General features: G+C 33.6%; 4 protein-coding genes across 5 annotated transcripts; 1 reads left to right on the forward strand and 3 right to left on the reverse strand.

Moving 5' to 3' along the window:
* Positions 1–127: 127 nt before the first annotated feature.
* On the reverse strand, positions 128–2,018 carry LOC17875230 (cyclic dof factor 1). Its single transcript, XM_006280802.2, has 2 exons — positions 1,821–2,018; positions 128–1,238 (listed from the first exon to the last, which is right to left on the reverse strand). The coding sequence occupies exons 1-2, from the start codon at positions 1,908–1,910 to the stop codon at positions 417–419; spliced, it is 912 nt and encodes a 303-aa protein (XP_006280864.1). The 5' UTR covers positions 1,911–2,018; the 3' UTR covers positions 128–416.
* A 1,477-nt stretch (positions 2,019–3,495) lies between these two features.
* On the reverse strand, positions 3,496–4,984 carry LOC17876854 (protein EMBRYO DEFECTIVE 514). The gene is made up of 2 exons (XM_006280973.2): positions 4,609–4,984; positions 3,496–3,958 (listed from the first exon to the last, which is right to left on the reverse strand). Exons 1-2 carry the CDS (start codon positions 4,903–4,905, stop codon positions 3,644–3,646), a joined length of 612 nt encoding a protein of 203 aa, XP_006281035.2. The 5' UTR covers positions 4,906–4,984; the 3' UTR covers positions 3,496–3,643.
* Positions 4,985–5,957: 973 nt separating this feature from the next.
* LOC17876712 lies at positions 5,958–8,309 on the forward strand. 2 transcript variants are annotated; one of them, XM_023782458.1, is made up of 8 exons: positions 5,958–6,056; positions 6,481–6,824; positions 6,918–6,989; positions 7,123–7,187; positions 7,343–7,496; positions 7,571–7,660; positions 7,750–7,839; positions 7,927–8,309. In XM_023782458.1, exons 2-8 carry the CDS (start codon positions 6,534–6,536, stop codon positions 8,074–8,076), a joined length of 912 nt encoding a protein of 303 aa, XP_023638226.1. In that variant the 5' UTR covers positions 5,958–6,056; positions 6,481–6,533; the 3' UTR covers positions 8,077–8,309. The 2 variants fall into 2 exon arrangements, with proteins under 2 accessions (XP_023638226.1, XP_023638223.1); XM_023782455.1 differs by lacking the exon at positions 5,958–6,056 and adding an exon at positions 6,099–6,405.
* Positions 8,310–9,985: 1,676 nt separating this feature from the next.
* LOC17877023 (transcription factor MYB30) lies at positions 9,986–11,900 on the reverse strand. The gene is made up of 3 exons (XM_006280641.2): positions 11,653–11,900; positions 11,218–11,347; positions 9,986–11,112 (listed from the first exon to the last, which is right to left on the reverse strand). Exons 1-3 carry the CDS (start codon positions 11,783–11,785, stop codon positions 10,302–10,304), a joined length of 1,074 nt encoding a protein of 357 aa, XP_006280703.1. The 5' UTR covers positions 11,786–11,900; the 3' UTR covers positions 9,986–10,301.
* Positions 11,901–17,937: the final 6,037 nt, after the last annotated feature.

A 17,937-nucleotide genomic window follows, 5' to 3' on the forward strand; every position in this document is an offset into this window, starting at 1 on the left:
TTATCGTGCCCACCAGCACCAGCACACGATTATATATTTTATCTCACAATAAGAGGTCAAATTCAAGCAAAATATACTTTTTCTCTTCTGCATTATTATCTTATCTTACTTTACTTATCCACTCATGTGTGTAAAGTAGCTAAAGTTATCTATCTCATATCTTACAAGTTACAACAGTTCTTATATATACTTACTGTTAGCTCTAATAGGTCAAAAGGAAAATTTTCCTTCATCGTTATGTAATCTTATAACAAAAATCAAACTTAAAAGACTAAAAAAAGTGTATGGTACAAAAACTATAAAGCCTCGTGTAAGCCACGACCGAAAGAAGAAAAACAAAAGACAGAGTTAACCTTATCTATATTGCTATACATACGTGACATATACGTTTAGGTATATATCGTATGTATACACAATCACATCTGTTCGTGGAAATTGACTGATCTTGATAACGCAGCTGGGTTAGCACAAAGAACAAGTGAAGTCTCTGTTTCTTCTTTGTTCATAACCTTAGCCTCTTTCTTCGAATCAAACCCTTTGAACAGAACGTCGTTCTTGATTCCAAGTGTTGTCCATATAGAACTCTTTGCAGCTTCATTAGGATCATCGATTCTCAAAGTCTTGGGAACCAGTACCGATCTATTCTTCTGCTGTTTCATCGTCTCCTCTTCGTCTCTCAAATGCTTACCAAGTGTAGAATTAGGACTAGAATTATTAACCGGAGATGACAACATTGGAACGTTCCAATAAGGGTAAACCGGGTAAAAACCGGGGTTCCACGCGTACGGCCACGAAACTCCCGGAAAGCAATCCAAACCGTTGGAAGTGGTGTTATTAGAGCAGTCGTCATTAATGTTCTCTATCCTAGACACTGCTGGCTTTGGATTCCCGAACATATGATTCGAGACCTTCTGATCATCTCCAAGGCTGAAGCTAAGGACGGGACCATTCGTTTCGGAGATGGTCACGTGGTGGTAGTGCGGAGATGATGAGGTTGAGTTGTTGGTAGTCTTGCTCTTACGTCGTCCAGCTCCGACGGGAACACTTCTCATGGTCCCACCAGAGGTCCAGTATCTCTGACAAGCTTTACAGAAATGGCGGGGTTGGTTTACGTTGTAGTTGTTGTAGTAACAGAACTTTGTCTCCATGCTATTGCATCTCGGACATGGAAGAATCTTGGTCGGTTTTTTTAAGGTTTTGTCTTTCTCCGATTGATCGGTTAACGTCTCGTTTTGGTTCTGATGGAAGACAATCGAATTTGATTATTAGAAACGGATGAATAATAAAGTAGGAATGATTTGTTTTAAAGCATGTTACAAAGAAGTGAGTTTTTACTATGAGTATATGATTCTCAAGAAGAAGGTTCTAGAGAAAATTTTGGTGGAGGAAAAAGTCTTTTAAAGAACACCTTTGTTGATTTGATTAAACGGAAAAAAGCAAAAAAAAAAAAAAAGATTATTAAATGGAGAAAAAGAATTTGCTATTTCGTTTCATGAAAAGTCATCAAACAAAACTGAAAACCTCTGGTTCACCAAATCACTTAGAACAGAGAACAACAAACAGAGGATGTTGAAGTTTTAAGAAGTTTGAACAAATTCATCAAAAATTCGGATTTAAAAAAGAAGACACAAAACCTATGAGTTTTGCCTTTTAAGGATATAAATATGAGCAACAACTTTTTAAAACAGAAAGCACTTTTTTCAGTTTATCTTCAGTTGTCAGATATTTAACTGAAGATTTTTATTTATATAAGTTCAAAGTCCAATTCCTAAATAATTTACTCGAAACATGTATGTAACAAAAACAGTAATCACAGTTACCTTTTCATCTTCATCGGTTACATCTAAAACCGTCGGAAAAGGAATTTTCATACCGAAGAGCTTAATCGCTGGATCTTTACTCTCCAGCATTATTTCTTCTTTCCTTTAGTTTTTTTTTTCTTGCTTCTCGTAGGTTTCTTTCTCTTCCAGGTGATTTTTTTTTGAGAGGGTTTTGGGTTAAGGGTGAGATTGGAAATATTTTTGGTTTGGAAAGCTTGTGAGAGTTGGGATTTTGATACGTTTTTAAAAGTAAAATTTGGATGCCAGGTCAGCATTTTCGTTTCATTCTCAACCACAAGTTTATGTGGCCTCTGATATTTTACTTTTCTCCCTATTGATCGAACCCATATATAAGCATATAATCTTTACTTATTTTTCTATACACTTTTGTTAAAATGATTCCAATCTTTCTGAGAATATCATTTTTTATTTCATTTTTTTCTTTTATTAACTTTCACTAAACTTTCTGTTGAACACATAAACAAAAGACTCTCATTAGTATTCACTTATATACTTTTGGAACAAAGGCTTGATAACATACGAAAAACGAAGAGTCCCTAAATAAGATGGTAATGAAGTCAAGTTTTAAAGAAAAAGTGAGTAATATAGACGATATAGTACTGTTATTAGATTCGATTTAAAACATATCATGAACAGTGATCTATCTATATGTTTGTTTGAATTTGGAAAACAATAAAACTAATACAATGTAGAAACTGTTTACAAACTTTATGGGTAGGTAAATGTCAGCATCGCGGGGATGGCTTTGGTGCAGAGCTGTCTTCTTTCTTACGTGCAATTTCTTAATTGGTAGCTACAAAGGATAAAAATCCTTCATTCGAAAACGATCCACCCTTTTTTTGCCCTGGAGAAACATATAACCCTCTTTTTTCTCTTTTCATTTATGAACCTTTGTGTTTAAGTAAGTAATACAAAATACAACGAGGATTTAAACATTTTCATTTTCATTTTCATTTTGGTTGTTCAATCAAAGTGTTTTTTGTGGGTTTCATGAATTCATATTACTGTAGGAAAATGTAATATATATATTATATGTGAGGTGCTCTCTCATTGGCTATTACCAAAAAGAGGTCTTTAAAGGAGTCTGCCACATTTGTATGATTTACCAAACTCTATAGGATTTGATTTAAACGTACATGAAGATAGATCTAAACCAGACTCTTGCCTTTTCCCACGTCAACGTCTAGTCTACTGCGTGGGTCCGTTGGTTAGATCATAGATTTCACAAACTGATTGCCTTGCAGTTAGACCGTACTTAAGATGCTTTCTAAATCTAACAAGGCATAACAGAGCAAAAAGAAAGAAGAAAAATAATTGTTGTAGCTTCAAAAGAGAACTACATTTTAACATAACACAACACTATCAAGTGAAAGTGTTTTATCTGGACTTTGATTTGAGCTTTTAGTTTTTGGATCTGGTGGTTATATTAAATAGTAGTATATAGACATCAAAAACTTTAGTCCAGTATTAGATGATATGGTTTCCGTTTCTGATTAAGTGAATAGTTACGAGTTTCTTCTTGGACTGTCAAAACGTTTTGAAACATAGAGTAGAATTCAAATCCATTGAAGCGTCTTATGTTTTTTTCTTTCTTCTTCTTCTCATGTTATCAATTAGAGTCAAGATTCTTCTTCTTCTTCTTCTTCAGCAATAATAGGTCATATAAACTGACAAATTTTCTCGGAAAAAAATACAATAGCATTCGACAAGATCATAATTCCTTTTTAAGTTTTGAGAAACAGAACTAAATCTGAAATTTTCAAAATTTTCTTTTGAAACCAAGGCATCAAGAGTCAGCAGATTTATCTTCTGAATCTTCCCCCTCTACCACCTCCGCGACCGCCTCTTCTTCCGCCACCACCACCGCGGCCACCTCCGCCATGTCCGTTGCCGTTAGCTCCAGGAGTCTTCATGTTTTCAGGCAATGGGAGGATTTGATCAACACACTTCCTGAAGCTGAAATCGTCTGCAGTATCGTCTTCCCTAACCAGAAAGAAGCATCGGCTTTTCCACATCGGGTGGGTTCTGACTTGGAAGGTTTTGATTCCTCCTCCAATCTTCTTTTCTGGCTCAGAATGGCCCTTCTTGATCAGATCTAGCAGCACCATGTGCTCATACTGAAAATATACAGTCAAGAACAACATTCAGTACACCAGGTTAGATAGAAGCTCCAAAGAAACTGCAACGCTGTAATATGACATAAGCGTGTAATGCTTTATCATTTATATGCTTGAAGCCAAATCGGTGCAATCAAAGATTTGATGTCATTCCATTCTAACCATTAAATGACACAAAAGTATCTAATTCAAAGAAAAAACCATAATCACATAATCAATAAAAAAACACAGTCGCCAAGAACTTTTGAGTAGTAGTAATAGCTGCCAAAGAACCTAATCACTAAGTTGTCTCAACAAACTGCATAATCCAATACCACAATCATTATAAACAATCAATAATTTGAAGCCAAAAAAGAAGTTTCTAACTCCGAACTCAATCTAGAGAAACAATATACAAAGATCATCAGAGTAGAACCAATTTCCAAAGTTGTATCAAATTTGACAAAAAGCACGACTATGTTCATTGATAAACACAAGAACAAAATTACTATCCCCAATCTCTTGTTCGCTTCAAAACAATGGTGACCACTTCTACTTCTAAGATTAGGAACCAAAACCAAATAATGAATGAACTTTTGTAAGGCAATTGAAACTTTGCAATTAAAAAAGCGAAGAAGACAAAAGAAGAAGAGTAACCAAAATATGCATACCTTATTAACATCGAGATCAGTTGGCCAAAAGTGCAAAAATTTGACAAAGTAATCGAACATCGCCACGGAGGTAACGAACTCCTTCGGACCGAGTTTGACCGGACCTGACTTCTCTTCATCTCCCAGCTTCTGCTTCTTCGATTCACCTCCGTTCTCTTCCTCCTCTGTCTCCTCTCTCTCACGTTTCTCATCGACCGTCTCAGCTTTCGGGGCCGCGGCTTCGACTTCCATATCAACTTTTGTGTCTGGGTTCGCTTCAGCTGGGACTGAATCGATGATCTCTTGTTGCTCAGCCATTGTTAAACTAGTAAAGCTTCCGCCTTTTTTTCTTCTCCTCTTTCTGTTTCTACGATTTCTAGGGTTTAAGCTTTTAGGGTGAGTGACTCCTACTAAAATCGGCTAAGCGGTTGTCTATCTATATATATGGTTTCGCTTTCTGATTAAACCGAACCGGTTCGGTCTATTGGACTTTTTTGCCCCTGTCTCTTAATTTTTTTTCGCTTTAAAATCAAAGTTATCTACAAATTACCTTTACTGTTTTATAAAAATTTGGATTATAATCAGACCGAAGCAAACATGAATAAAATCATAGAAGAAAAAATCAAAAATCTGATAGTTGGTACCATAAATTTATAAAATATAATCTTTCAACCACTCTACCATCATAAATTTGTTAAAATATACTTATTTGATGTTATTAAACATGCTATGGTTTATATAAAAAATTTTAAAAACGACAAGAATAACTTTGGAATCGAAAAAGACAGAATTTTAAAAGAAAACGTTTTGGAGTGTTCGTCCTGTCGGATACCTTGGCTTGGATTTTTTGGACGTTTTTAATTTTGGTTCAATCGCAATTTTTGCCAAGGAGGAAAATGTCAAAGTCAAACTATATACATCTCTTGAAATTAATGAAACTTCTTATTATTGCAAATTTTATTATTGCCTTGTGTAAAAAAAAAAGAAGACTAATAATACTTCTTGAAATAAAATGAATAATATAAATGGTGCATCTAGTCAAATTTACCATATTATCAACAGTCAAACACCTCAATCTTTGAAATTTCTAAAAATACCAAATTATTTTTATTGTTTTAGGTAAGAGATATGGTTGTGTTATCTAAAATCTAATAAGAAGAAATAAATTAAAAAAAAAAAGGGAATGAAGAAACCAAAATAAGGTACAAAAGTAAAAAAAAATTAAAAAAAATTGAGAAAATCTGATTATCACGTTACCGTGTCAAACCGTCAACCTCCATAGCTCCCCGGTTTGTGTATTTTTGTTTTTGTATAATAAATCTCTACAGATACACTACACGCGGTTCGAGATTTTAATTGCTTATCTAAAAAAATTTCAGACCGAACACCAAACAAGAAAATCACATTTGTCCGAAATCACGGTCTGATTGAGAGAGAGCTTCTTTTCCCCATTCCCTGCGATTTTGAAGGTAAAACCACAATTTCGGTTCTTTTGATCTATTTCATTTTGTTTCTTTAGGGTTCGTTGTTTGATTCTGGGATTTGGGAATTTTTTTTTCTGCGGTTTTAGGGTTTCATTCTTAAAATTTTGAACGAATCGAATGGTTATCTCTATCTCTCTACCTCTCTCATTATCATGGTTGAGATTGGATTCTCAAGTTTGGGTTTTGTGTGTAGAAAATTTGATTGGGAAATTTTGAGACCAAGACATTTAACTCAGATCCTAATCTTTTTCCATTGAATTTGTTTGGCTGAGCTGAATTGTGAATTGTGATGTTTGGTTTCAGAGAAATGAAGACTCTCGCTTAAAAATGAAACGTTTGTGTCATTTTGCTTCGATGATTATGAGAATTATCTTTTGAATTGTTGGAGCTAATCTTGTTCTTTTAACAGGTCAACGTTTTGTTGTTTACGCATTGAGGAGGCTAAGAAGTTTGAGAGAAGAGATGGCTGATCATCTGAGTTCATGTACCGACCGTCTCGTAACACCTGAAACCTTAAATTCAGATAGAGGATCCAACGAAACAATTGAATCTTCTGGAGAGAGTTCTAAAGCTCAAGGCAGCACAAGCCTGTCTACTACTACGAAAACCAAGGAAGACGGAGAAGCAACGGAACAGCGCCATGTGGCTGACGAAGAGGAGCCGCTGATCCAATCTGTTGAATGTCGTATTTGCCAAGAGGAAGATTCCGTTAAGAACCTCGAGTCACCTTGTTCTTGTAGTGGCAGTTTGAAGGTAAATTGTTTTTATTGATGACTCTACTATCTCATTGTCATTATTCCTTTTAAGATAAGTTCTCATGAATTTGTTTTCTTGTGTTTGCTTTAGTATGCACATCGGAAGTGTGTTCAACGTTGGTGTAATGAGAAAGGCGACATAACCTGTGAAATTTGCCACAAGGTAAATCAAATCACTAACAGCCTTTTGTATAATCTTTTGGTTACAAGTTTACTACATGCTAATTTTTTCGGATAAATTAGTTCGTTTACCGGAATCCAAGTTTATATCTGTTTTTTCTTCTGGATGGAAACAGTCTTATCAACCTGGATACACCGCTCCACCGCCTCCTCCTGCTGATGAAACCGTAATTGATATCGGGTAAAGTTCTTTCTGAATCTATGTAGCTGGACTCAAACATTGGAAATTCTTCTTTTTTCAATAGATTCTCTATTACTCTATAAGACATAACTATATCTCATCATATACAATCAAGGGCATTACTCATGCTGCTCTTGTGTCTTGTTATTATACAGTGAAGATTGGGCCAATGGTGTTCCAATCGATCTGAACGACCCGCGCATTTTGGCAATGGCGGCTGCAGAGCGCCATTTCTTTGATGCGGAATATGACGAATACGCTGACTCTAACTCAAGTGGAGCTGCTTTTTGTCGCTCCGCTGCTCTTATTGTAAGTCCATATTTATCGTTATTCATTAATATAACTTACTGTGAAATAGAAACTTATTAACAGTTAAATGGCAGTTGATGGCGCTTTTACTGTTACGACACGCACTGAACCTTTCAAACAACAACTCAGACGATGAAGAAGATGATCCATCAGCTTTCTTCTTTGTACGTAAATCCCACTTACTAAGCAGTTCATTACATAGTTCTCCTTTTTACTTTCTTGTTTTAACACATTTTGGTTTGGTTTTCGCCAGCTTTTCATGCTTCGTGCCGCCGGTTTTCTTCTCCCGTGTTACATCATGGCTTGGGCTATTAGTATATTACAACGTCGCAGGCAAAGACAGGTAATATAAAAAATCTCTGGGAGAAAAACACAAACACATGCATCTTAGAAGTCGTGTTTGTAAATGTTTTTCTTTTGTGAAAATCAGGAAGCGGCTGCTCTGGCTGCTGCAGAGGTAGCGTTTATGTTGCACAGCGGCGGGGGCGGTGGAGGACAACGTAGAGGAGGATTACATTTTGCTGTAGCACCTGAGCTAATATCTAATCCACACCACCAACCTGAAGCTTCGCCTCAATGATAATATTACCAATCACTGGTATGAGATTTGTGTGTGTCTCAGTGTCTGTGTAGTAAGCCTTGTGTGTTTGTGTTACCTGGTTTTGCTTGCTCTCATCAAACACACAAACTGAGATCTTAAAACCACAAAGAAAAACACGACAAGTTTCTTCTTTGTCTATCATCTTACGAAAATAAAAGATTGTTCGCATGTTGAATTTGTGTTTTTGCTTTTAATTAATCTTGTTAACTCAACTCTTTTGTTACTTACATAAGAAAATGGCAAAATAGTAAATGAGGGGGTAGTCGTCGACTAGCCGAGCATAAATTTAATCTTTGTTATGGACCGAGTGGACCCTTATGGAGAGGCCCAAATAAGATATTTAAAAGTCTTAATTCCTCTTTCTATTTTTGTTCTAATTTCGTTTTTGACAAAAGTCTTCTTTAACTCTATTTAATCCCAACCAAGCAAAGCAGGGGAAGAGTCGCCGACTCGTTGAACTCCTTTCTATGCCAGCAGGAAGGATTTTGACATCAGACTGAAAGAAAAAATGTGTTATCAGAAGAATATTACTATTATTTAACATAATATGCATGAAAGAAAGAAACAAACAAAAAATAATCCATTCAGTGGGAAAAACTTACATGAAAAAGAGTTTGAACACTTTCGAGATTCGATGTTACTCAGTCTTACATATATACAGAGACGACACTGTGCACCGAAAATAAAACTGACATTATATATGTAAATGTGGAGAAGAAGAATGAATGAGTCCAGTTTTGAAGTCAACGTCCGAGATAAAGAAAAACAAAAACAAGTCAAGGACTGAAGAGTGTGAAATTAATTAGATTCAGAATAAAAAAAAGAGGAGTTTTTCGGTGGCTAATAATAATAAAAAGTCATACAATAACATATACTAACACTATAGAGATAGATTGATAGATAGCTCACTGTGCTTCACAGGCACAAGTCAAGCCCTTCACATGTTAGCATTTATTACTCTCTTTTTTATTTGTTATATAATTTTCAAAATTCGTTTCAACCACTAGATTTTTTTGCCTCCTTTTCTTTATTAATTGTACGCGTATGTGTGTACTGTATTGTATTGTATACGTATTGGTAATATCTGTGCGCCTCCATATTGTATTCACACTTTTTATATTTCACACATCAATTTGTTTGATTAAGGATTATATATATCATTGGCTTGTTTTGTTTTGAGAAAGATACATCAACCCATCATAATATCCCTTATATGTATTATACCCAAAACATTGTTAATATTTCAAATCCGTAGGATTAAATATTGTTGATGAAAAAAATGTGGACATGTTTTTTTTTTTTTTTTCATTACCATTAAAACTGTTCTACTACGGATTCGAAATGCTTCTTCAAGAATTTAGAAAAATAATAAAAAGAAGAACTGAGGAAATAATTTTGACAACTCTGCTTTCTTTATGTATATATAAAATACAATTTCACATATAATATTGCTACAATATTTATTTCTGACAAGATATTATAATAATATTACATTACAAATCTGCATTATCACTTACTGCCTTATCACACAATTAATATTAAATAACAAAAATAATTAAATGTATTAATGTTGGAGTTAATTCAGTAGGTGGAATCTTTAATGGCATTTTTTCTTCCGGGATTATGATTGATTTGAAAGGACTAAAGATCGTTGATGACACACAAAAAAAAAAAAGGACTAAAGATCGATAAGTGAAACATTTTTTACTGTTTTCAATACAACACTGATCTGAACAAAAATCAAACTTTTTAATTATATGAAAGTATATTGATCAAATATGGGATCTTAATCAAACCAATCGATATTAGATTAAGTTTTGTATCATTTACTAAACCTAGCTTTACAATTACGAATTTTCTGTGTTTAAGTAGATATTAAATATTTGAATAATCAGTAACATTAGAAGACATTTGTATAACCATATGAGCCACAAAGTGCAACACATTACATTTATAAAGATGCTGAACACTTTGTGTTACGTTCTGCTACATATATAGAAAACGAGAAAGATTATAACACCAAAAGGGGAAAAGAGTGTTGTAGAGCTAAAAGCTAGCTACTAAAGACTCTAAAACCCTAATGCAAGGATAAACACATATATTATAGGCTATAACTCTATATTATTTGTTTAACTCATGACTAATTAAGCCCTCAATTTGAATGATCCCACTTTGTAGAGTTCTAGTGTTCTAGAACTAGAAGTCTAGAACATCGCAACTTGTCCTTCTAGTGACATACCAACCATGTCGTGGCTTTGCTCATCAAATAACCATTTCTCCAACAAAGACAAAGACCCTTGTGATATTAAACCCTGATCTTGGTCCATTATTATTTCCGGCTTGATCTCTTGACCATGGAAGAAGCTTGTCTCCTGAGTCAAATTTTGAGTTTCTTCTATCGAATTGAAGCTGAAGAAAGAATGTTCAAACCCTTCTCCACCTTCTTCCGAAACTGCAGCAGCGAGTGGTCCGGTCTCTGAAACCGGAGATGAAGATGATAGAGTTAAAGCCTTTGGTGTGTCTTTCATGAAGTCCTGAAGCAACCGAGCGATGTTCTCAGCGCTTGACGCATACACCCCTGATGGGTATGGATTAGTGGTGTTGCTTGTAGTGGTGGCTGTGGTTGTGGTAGAGGACGAAGAAGACGATGGATCATAACAACGGTCTAGCAAAGCTGATGAGAAGGTAGGGGTGTTCTGTGGTGTGATAGCTGGTGTCGGTAATGATGATGATGATGATGGCGAAAGAGTTGATGATGGTTTGTCCAAAGACAAAGCCTCACAAAGAGCTTGTTTTGCCATGTTGATATCTGTCTGAAGTCTTCTCTCCCATTGACCTTTGTTAGTGCTTTGATGATGCTTTTGTGAACTAGTGGTTGATGAAGAGACGCCGCCATCATTGTCTTCTTCACCAGATTCATTAATCTTTTTGAGCTTCTTCTTCAAGTGGGTGTTCCAATAGTTCTTTATATCATTGTCCGTCCTTTCAGGAAGGTATGATGCTATGGCTGCCCATCTATACACAAAGAAAAACATTTTTAGATCTTATACCCACACTATACATAAAAATACGCCAAGAAAGGAAACGTTTTGGACTAAAACATGTGCATAAAAAATATACCTGTTGCCTAAAAGAGCTTGAAGATGAACAATCGTCTTCTCTTCATGCTCAGTGAAGTTTCCACGCTTAATACCGGGTCGAAGATAATTAGTCCATCTCAATCTGCAGCTCTTGCTACATCTCCTCAGTCCTAAAACACCAAATTAACAAAGATTAGTTTTAACCCCAAATAATTAAAATTAGAGAAAAAGGGATTAAATGGTTATTAGAGATGTGTGGACGAAAGAGTTGGTGACATAACTTATAGGCTATTTATTACACTTGTATTAAATGTTCATACCAACCAAGCCAGAGAACAAGCAAATCACAACCCCTAGTAAACTTTCAAGATAAATACTACTAGTACCACTACATAAAAGAGTTCTTTAGGAGGTGGGTCAAAAGTTTAATCATCAAACTAGGTAAGTTAATTTGATCAAAGAAACAAAGACAAACCTGTATTAGTAGGGACAGATCTCCAGTTTCCAGGACCATGTTCTTGAATGTAAGAAACCAAGATGATATCTTCCTCTGGTGTCCATGGCCCTTTCTTCACTCCAACCTTTTCACAGCAAGGTGGTCTTCCCATTTCTTGCTCCTTCTGTTGAGAGGTTTTGATGCGATTTTAAGATAGAAGCTAATCGTTGTGGTTTTGCCGGAATAAAATCTTTGGGAAATATTAGGGTTAAAAAGACAAAGAAAGTCCAAATGGGTTTGGTTTTGTCTGAAGAAGTGAGGAGAGATGTTGGCTATATTTATAGCAAAAGTGAGTAAGATAAAGATGAGAGAGAGAGATAGAGGAAAAGTTAATTAGTAAGTAATCAATTAATTAAAGATAATGGAATGAAAAGCAACAATAATGAAGAGGCTGGCTTCAAAGAGTCAACATGGACAGCAAAATGCATTTACTCTCTTTTTCTCTCCAAAGTCAGCCTTCTTCCTTGTATCTCTCTCCTTCTTTGGAGTACTACACGGTTTCAAACTCGTACATTTTAGTTGTTGTTTTTTCTAATAACAAATTATTTGTTTTGACGTTTGCGTTTTGTAATTAAAATATTATCTTCTTATATTTATCTATAAAAATAATACTATAATGATTCTTTTGGTGTACGTTTTAATTTAGAAATAACAAACACAACACAAAACGTAATAATATACATCCCCTTCCAATTATATATGCTTTTGCGTTTTTTTTGTCTCTATTCTATTATCATCCCTTGCACGCCATATTTCCAAGTTTGAATCCGAAATATTACACAAGATCAGTGTACATACTAATATACATACTAATACATACTACGTACTTTACAAGTCTTGGTTTCTTTACAGGTGCCCAACGCAAATATATATAAATTCACGTAAAAGAACAATCGGGTTCGTATATGAACTCATAACAACTGTTATTAGTTAAACACTTGCCACCAATTGTATTTTAATGCATTAACCTTATGAAAAAAAGGCATCGACTACTCATATACGTGTTGATCATATCCAAGTATCTATCATCTCATTATTGAGTTAGAAAATCTCTAATGAGTATGTTTTAACTATTTTGTTTAAACCATCGAGTAATTAGTAAATCAGTTACACAAACACTTACTTATATTACTAGCGGATCTGCGAAGTTTTTGACAAATAAAAAATATTGAATATATAATATATAGGATATGCATGATAAGTTCATGTATGTGTGAATATATCTCAGTTCGGACATTCAAAGCCGTGTGGTGCTGATAAATGCAAAGATGTGTGAGAGGAGGGAGGTGGCACCGAAAGAAGACAAAAATAAAAGAGGCGAAAAAGGCTATTATTTCGATATTCTTGTGATTTTTTCATTTATCAGATAACTAGCTTCTAATAGCGAAATGTGCTTTTTTAGAAGTTTTATTTCTCTATTTAAGAGAAATTTTTTTTTTTCTAAATTTACAATGCTGAATTCATTTATCAGATAAATAGCTTATAATAACTTTTTAACTAGGAACTGCATCGGCAAGAGATCTTGTAACTAGCATAAGCGAGTACATATACATATATATATATATATATATATATATATAATTAATTCGTAGTTAAATAATAAATTCATCGATTTCCAAATTTTTAGCAACTTACACCATGCAGCCCTAATTTAATGTCACATCTATTTTTGCGAATACATCCATTGAATTGTCGACCCCTCAAAAGTCCATAGATTATGGGGTAATACATATGGAGCATCTTTATTTATTACTAGTTTGATTAGTAATATGTCCCTTTATTAAATGCCCTCACTAGCAAAACTTAAATTTTACTCGAACAAAAATAATTGAGAAAAAAAAACTTAATATATTTGTAATTTTTTGAGTTTATTTTTTTGGAAAGCATTAGAAAAAACTTTAAAGGACAAGGATTAAATAGTTCTACAGAAAAATTATTTATAGACAACTGTAAGTACTGAATCCTTAAGATGTCAATTTTACCGACCAATTAATTTACTCTTCTCCATTTGACAGGCTCGTGTATTAACTCTCACAGTAAAGTTTTATGCACATCCTCTTATATATTTAATCCAACTTGAGAACTAAATGCGATTCGCAAAATGACTAAGGACTAGCACAATACGGTACTCTTCCACTCACACATAAACACATTACTTAATAAAGTAATAAACCTTTCGTTAAATCAATCTTGTTTTTCTTTCTTTATAATTACATTAGCACGCGGATTATCAGGATGATGACTTCTTATTTATTGATTAAAGAATACATTTTGCTACATAAAAAAGAAAAAAAAAACTAAAAACTGACAAATTTGTATTGGTTAAATGTTTTGATAAATCAAAACTTGTACAAGAAACAAGAGGAATGTTGCGAAGCACGTCGTGGCTGTGTGCATTGAGCTTCTAAATTAATTATTTCTTCCGACGTGCATTGAGCTTCTAAAATGAATATGTATATTTTTATTCATGCCCTTTAAATTAGTAATATATCATAATGGATATATAAATTACAGTAATATGCTTTTCCACGACGAGTTAAAATTTCATGGAAATTTTTCTTTAAAAAAGAGTTAGGTTGAAATTCTAGTGCATCTACATAACACACCACGTCCTTTTGGGGTGCATCGCCCATAACTGTATATTTACTCATCATCGGGGTCACATATTAACTTTAATTTGACCCCCCATCGCGACCTACCTTATAGTACTTTTATTTGAAACATATATTAAGTTGTTTATAGAACTGTACTGATTTATAAAAATTTACTACTTAAAACATAAATAAATTTAAGTATTTTATACTAGAACTGTACTAGTTTATAAATGCACATGTTTACATGTTTTCTTTATTAAGATCAACTAATGAAAGTCCTATTTTCCCTCGTTAAAACGTGACTTTTTTTTATTTTGAAATAGAACTTTTCATTGTTTTGGTGAAGCTTTACTGTCACAATAAACCTACTTTTCATTGTTTCATTAAAGTATAATTTATAAGTTTTAAGTCAAAACTCAAAAGAGATAGTTGCCTTTCGAGGAGATTTTGAAACTATCGATATAACGAAACAAAACAGTACGGGAGACCAAAAAAAGTTATATAATTTTATGGTTACATTATTTTATTCTTATATTTTAGTAATATATTAACTGCATCTTATTCTTCGAGCTCTTAAGTTTTTTTTTTTTTTTTTTCTATAGTCAGTTTGAAAGTTCCTACGATGCTTCCTAGAGAGTTACCAGAAGATTAATATGGGATGAAACAAGTCAACGACTATGGTCGTCTTTTGGATTGTAGACGAACTTTGGGGTCATATCTTATTTTATACGCTGTGTAATTAAATAATTGGTAGGTTAACTTAGGTTTTATTATAGTATCAATAACAAAACTTAGGGTTTAATATTTTAATCCCCAAAAAATAAGGGCTTAAATTGACTGTAGCGAGGCACGTGCCACTATCTAAAGAGTAAAATCAGGAAACTTAGTTTTACACTTATGAAACTGTTAGATTATTGTGCCCCATCGTCTAATGATATATGCAACCTTGATTAACGTTTAATCAGAGGTCTAACTTTGATAGATCTTGCCGATGTACATTTTCGCCACATTAGGTTTGCAAGAGTTTTATTTTCTTCTTTTTAACTTTATCAAATTATTTAACGTTAGCACTAACATTTTCATATACTATGAAACAAAAAACAAAATTTTCAATAAAATAGCCAATAAGAGATCAACAACTCTTACGTAAGCATAAGCATAAGCAAATATTAAGGCATGGCAGTGTACTGCCCACTTTGGATAAGTAACTATTATAGCCAGAATCCGTACCTAAACCGGTTGAACCTAGAGACACACTTTAGGTAAGTCGGGCCAAATCGTGGGTTCGAATATCTAATGCTCGGAGGGGACAACATGTTTTTGCCTTCGGTACGAGTAGATATATGAGTTTCTCATTTTTATTTTTATTTTGTTATCAATCTACTGTATTTTACAGTATATAGTACATTGTATATCAGTATAACTTAATTTGTTAAAAATAAAATTTAGCCAATAATGGAACTCTTTAAATATTATATTTTGTAAGAAACTTCTACTAAAAAGTTTCAGATCAGTTTAATGTGTATATTATATATTATGTTTTTAATAATAATAATAATAATAATAACACCTCGTATATATGTTTGCTCTAAGCCCCAAGTATTCATTTACGTACTGCATGACGATAGTTATTTTGACCGAATCAAAGAGTAACACAATCACGATCCCAATCCTATGAAAACATGAAACTTTCCCGTCCAACTTGCTGCATCCTCTGATTTTTAAAAGTCACGGATCTCCTGTTTTAAGATTGCACAAGTCAAACATTAAAAGCTTGCATAATTTTGGCAATTTGGACTAAGTCTGCTTAAATTAATATACATACATAAAGCTGATTTCAGTATTAACTTTTACTAAGAAGTAGTTAAGTTTTATATTCTATTACAGTGAAGGCTTCCGAATTGCGGGTTAAAGTTAGGTAAACATATTAACTCCAATAAAAGTTTATTACATTGTGTTTGGAGACTTTTCTTCCGGAATATCTGATGCTTGCGGTCACTATGCATAGTGTTTGGTTTTTACTGGACCCAAATCTTAATATAGTGGTTTTGGCCGGCCATTCGATATAATTATTAGGATTTTACTTTTAAAAAGTTTCACACTTTTGTAAAAAGACAACATAAAATCTGAACGCGGCTGCAAAACAGAGACGAAAATATATATATCCCAAAACATGAATTGATAGTCATTGTGAAACACTTATCACTTTGACATCGATATTTTAGTTATCCAATGTACCAAACCGTTGAGACTATATATAACTTTTTATCAGTCCCGTTTACTGAATCCTCAAGGCTTATCAGAAATGTAATTACAATGTTTTCATAAAAATGTATGTTCGTTTGTCATTTGTATATATACCACGGTATCCTCTCTGTAAAGTTTTTTATTTTATTTTATTTTTTTGGTACCATTTTAACAAAGTTGTTTTGGTTGTGACTTGTGATGATGTATAGGTATGAATCTATACACATGGGTTTCTAACTATTGGGTTCAGCTAAGCCACTAAGCCTATGCCAACATAAACTTAAGTTCATTTAAAATAAACTCGACGAATTGTAAGATCTGATCTTCCAAATCTTATGATTAACCTAAACATTTTGACTTAACGTGTCTAAACTATCTTTTTATAGCATATGCTGTCCTTTTCCGGACGGTATATTAGAACATCGCTTTCGAACTTTCAATGTCGGCTTGTGAAGATTGACCACGTCAATAGTAATTAAGAAATATTAATTTAAATAATAAAACAATTGATAAGAAAATTATTGGTACGTACGCAGTTTAAGGAAGAATCTATGCAAGGCGGATTGGACGTTGGTTAGATTTTGATAAATTTTTAACCTACTATATTATACTGTAAAATTATAATAACCATATATATTTGAGGGTTTATTTGACAAGCCGACATTTACTTGTTATATTCGTTTGAATAACCAAATACCAATGTCAATTTAGTATCAGTAAAATCAAGCAGTCAGGCTTTACTTCGAATTTAACAAGGAAAAAAACAACCATGCCACCCCTTATATTAATGTTTAGCCGTTTGAAAAATGACTTGCGTACTAATTCTGGTTCATGCTCACGCTTCATACTATTGGTCTAACCGTCTAGGTCAAATAGATAAACCAATGTAATCCAAACAAATGTTACCATGCGTAGGAACTTCCGATGAGGAAACTATTTACTATCAGTCACTTGATGAACAGTTCGTGCAAATAAGTATATATATTCACTTGATGAACAGTTCGTGCAAATTAACCATCATATAAACTCGAAGTCTTCTGATCTATAAGTCTATAACCGCATAATTGCATAAAATGTTTGCACACAAAACCGTAATTGTATCTTGGAAGTATTAGAATCATGGTCGGATTCTGGATTTGCTTACTTAGTTCTACAATAATCTTCCCATCTTTATTTACATAAATCGTTTTAGCTGCTTTACATAACAATACGTTCACAACTTCGCATAGAATATAATGAGACTGTCATTTTTTAATATGTTGTTTGTAAGTTGCCTCCCGAATTGGGCTGAACAACTCCTATCATTTTTTTTATTTTTTTTTTGTTTTCTTACGGTTAAATTCTTTCACCAATCATTTTCTTGAAACTTCGAATTCGATCCGGCCACCATTTATACACCGATGCAACGAACCACTGGCCACGT

Source organism: Capsella rubella, unplaced genomic scaffold (genome assembly GCF_000375325.1).
Source record: "Capsella rubella cultivar Monte Gargano unplaced genomic scaffold, Caprub1_0 scaffold_8, whole genome shotgun sequence".
Classification (NCBI taxonomy): Eukaryota; Viridiplantae; Streptophyta; class Magnoliopsida; order Brassicales; family Brassicaceae; genus Capsella; species Capsella rubella.

Bases quoted from the DNA above. Each gene is read 5' to 3' on its own strand.
- LOC17876712 (XM_023782455.1), top strand. The intron at 6,990-7,122 runs GTAAATCAAATC...GGATGGAAACAG, and splicing joins CCTGTGAAATTTGCCACAAG to TCTTATCAACCTGGATACAC. The intron at 7,661-7,749 runs GTACGTAAATCC...GGTTTTCGCCAG, and splicing joins ATCCATCAGCTTTCTTCTTT to CTTTTCATGCTTCGTGCCGC.
- LOC17877023 (XM_006280641.2), bottom strand. From the start codon at position 11,785: ATGGGAAGACCACCTTGCTGTGAAAAGGTTGGAGTGAAGAAAGGGCCA. The intron at 11,348-11,652 runs GTTTGTCTTTGT...TTGGTGTTTTAG, and splicing joins ATCTGTCCCTACTAATACAG to GACTGAGGAGATGTAGCAAG. The intron at 11,113-11,217 runs GTATATTTTTTA...CTTTGTGTATAG, and splicing joins CAAGCTCTTTTAGGCAACAG to ATGGGCAGCCATAGCATCAT.
- LOC17876854 (XM_006280973.2), bottom strand. From the start codon at position 4,905: ATGGCTGAGCAACAAGAGATCATCGATTCAGTCCCAGCTGAAGCGAAC. The intron at 3,959-4,608 runs GTATGCATATTT...GTATATTTTCAG, and splicing joins CTGATCTCGATGTTAATAAG to TATGAGCACATGGTGCTGCT.
- LOC17875230 (XM_006280802.2), bottom strand. From the start codon at position 1,910: ATGCTGGAGAGTAAAGATCCAGCGATTAAGCTCTTCGGTATGAAAATT. The intron at 1,239-1,820 runs GTAACTGTGATT...GTCTTCCATCAG, and splicing joins TAACCGATGAAGATGAAAAG to AACCAAAACGAGACGTTAAC.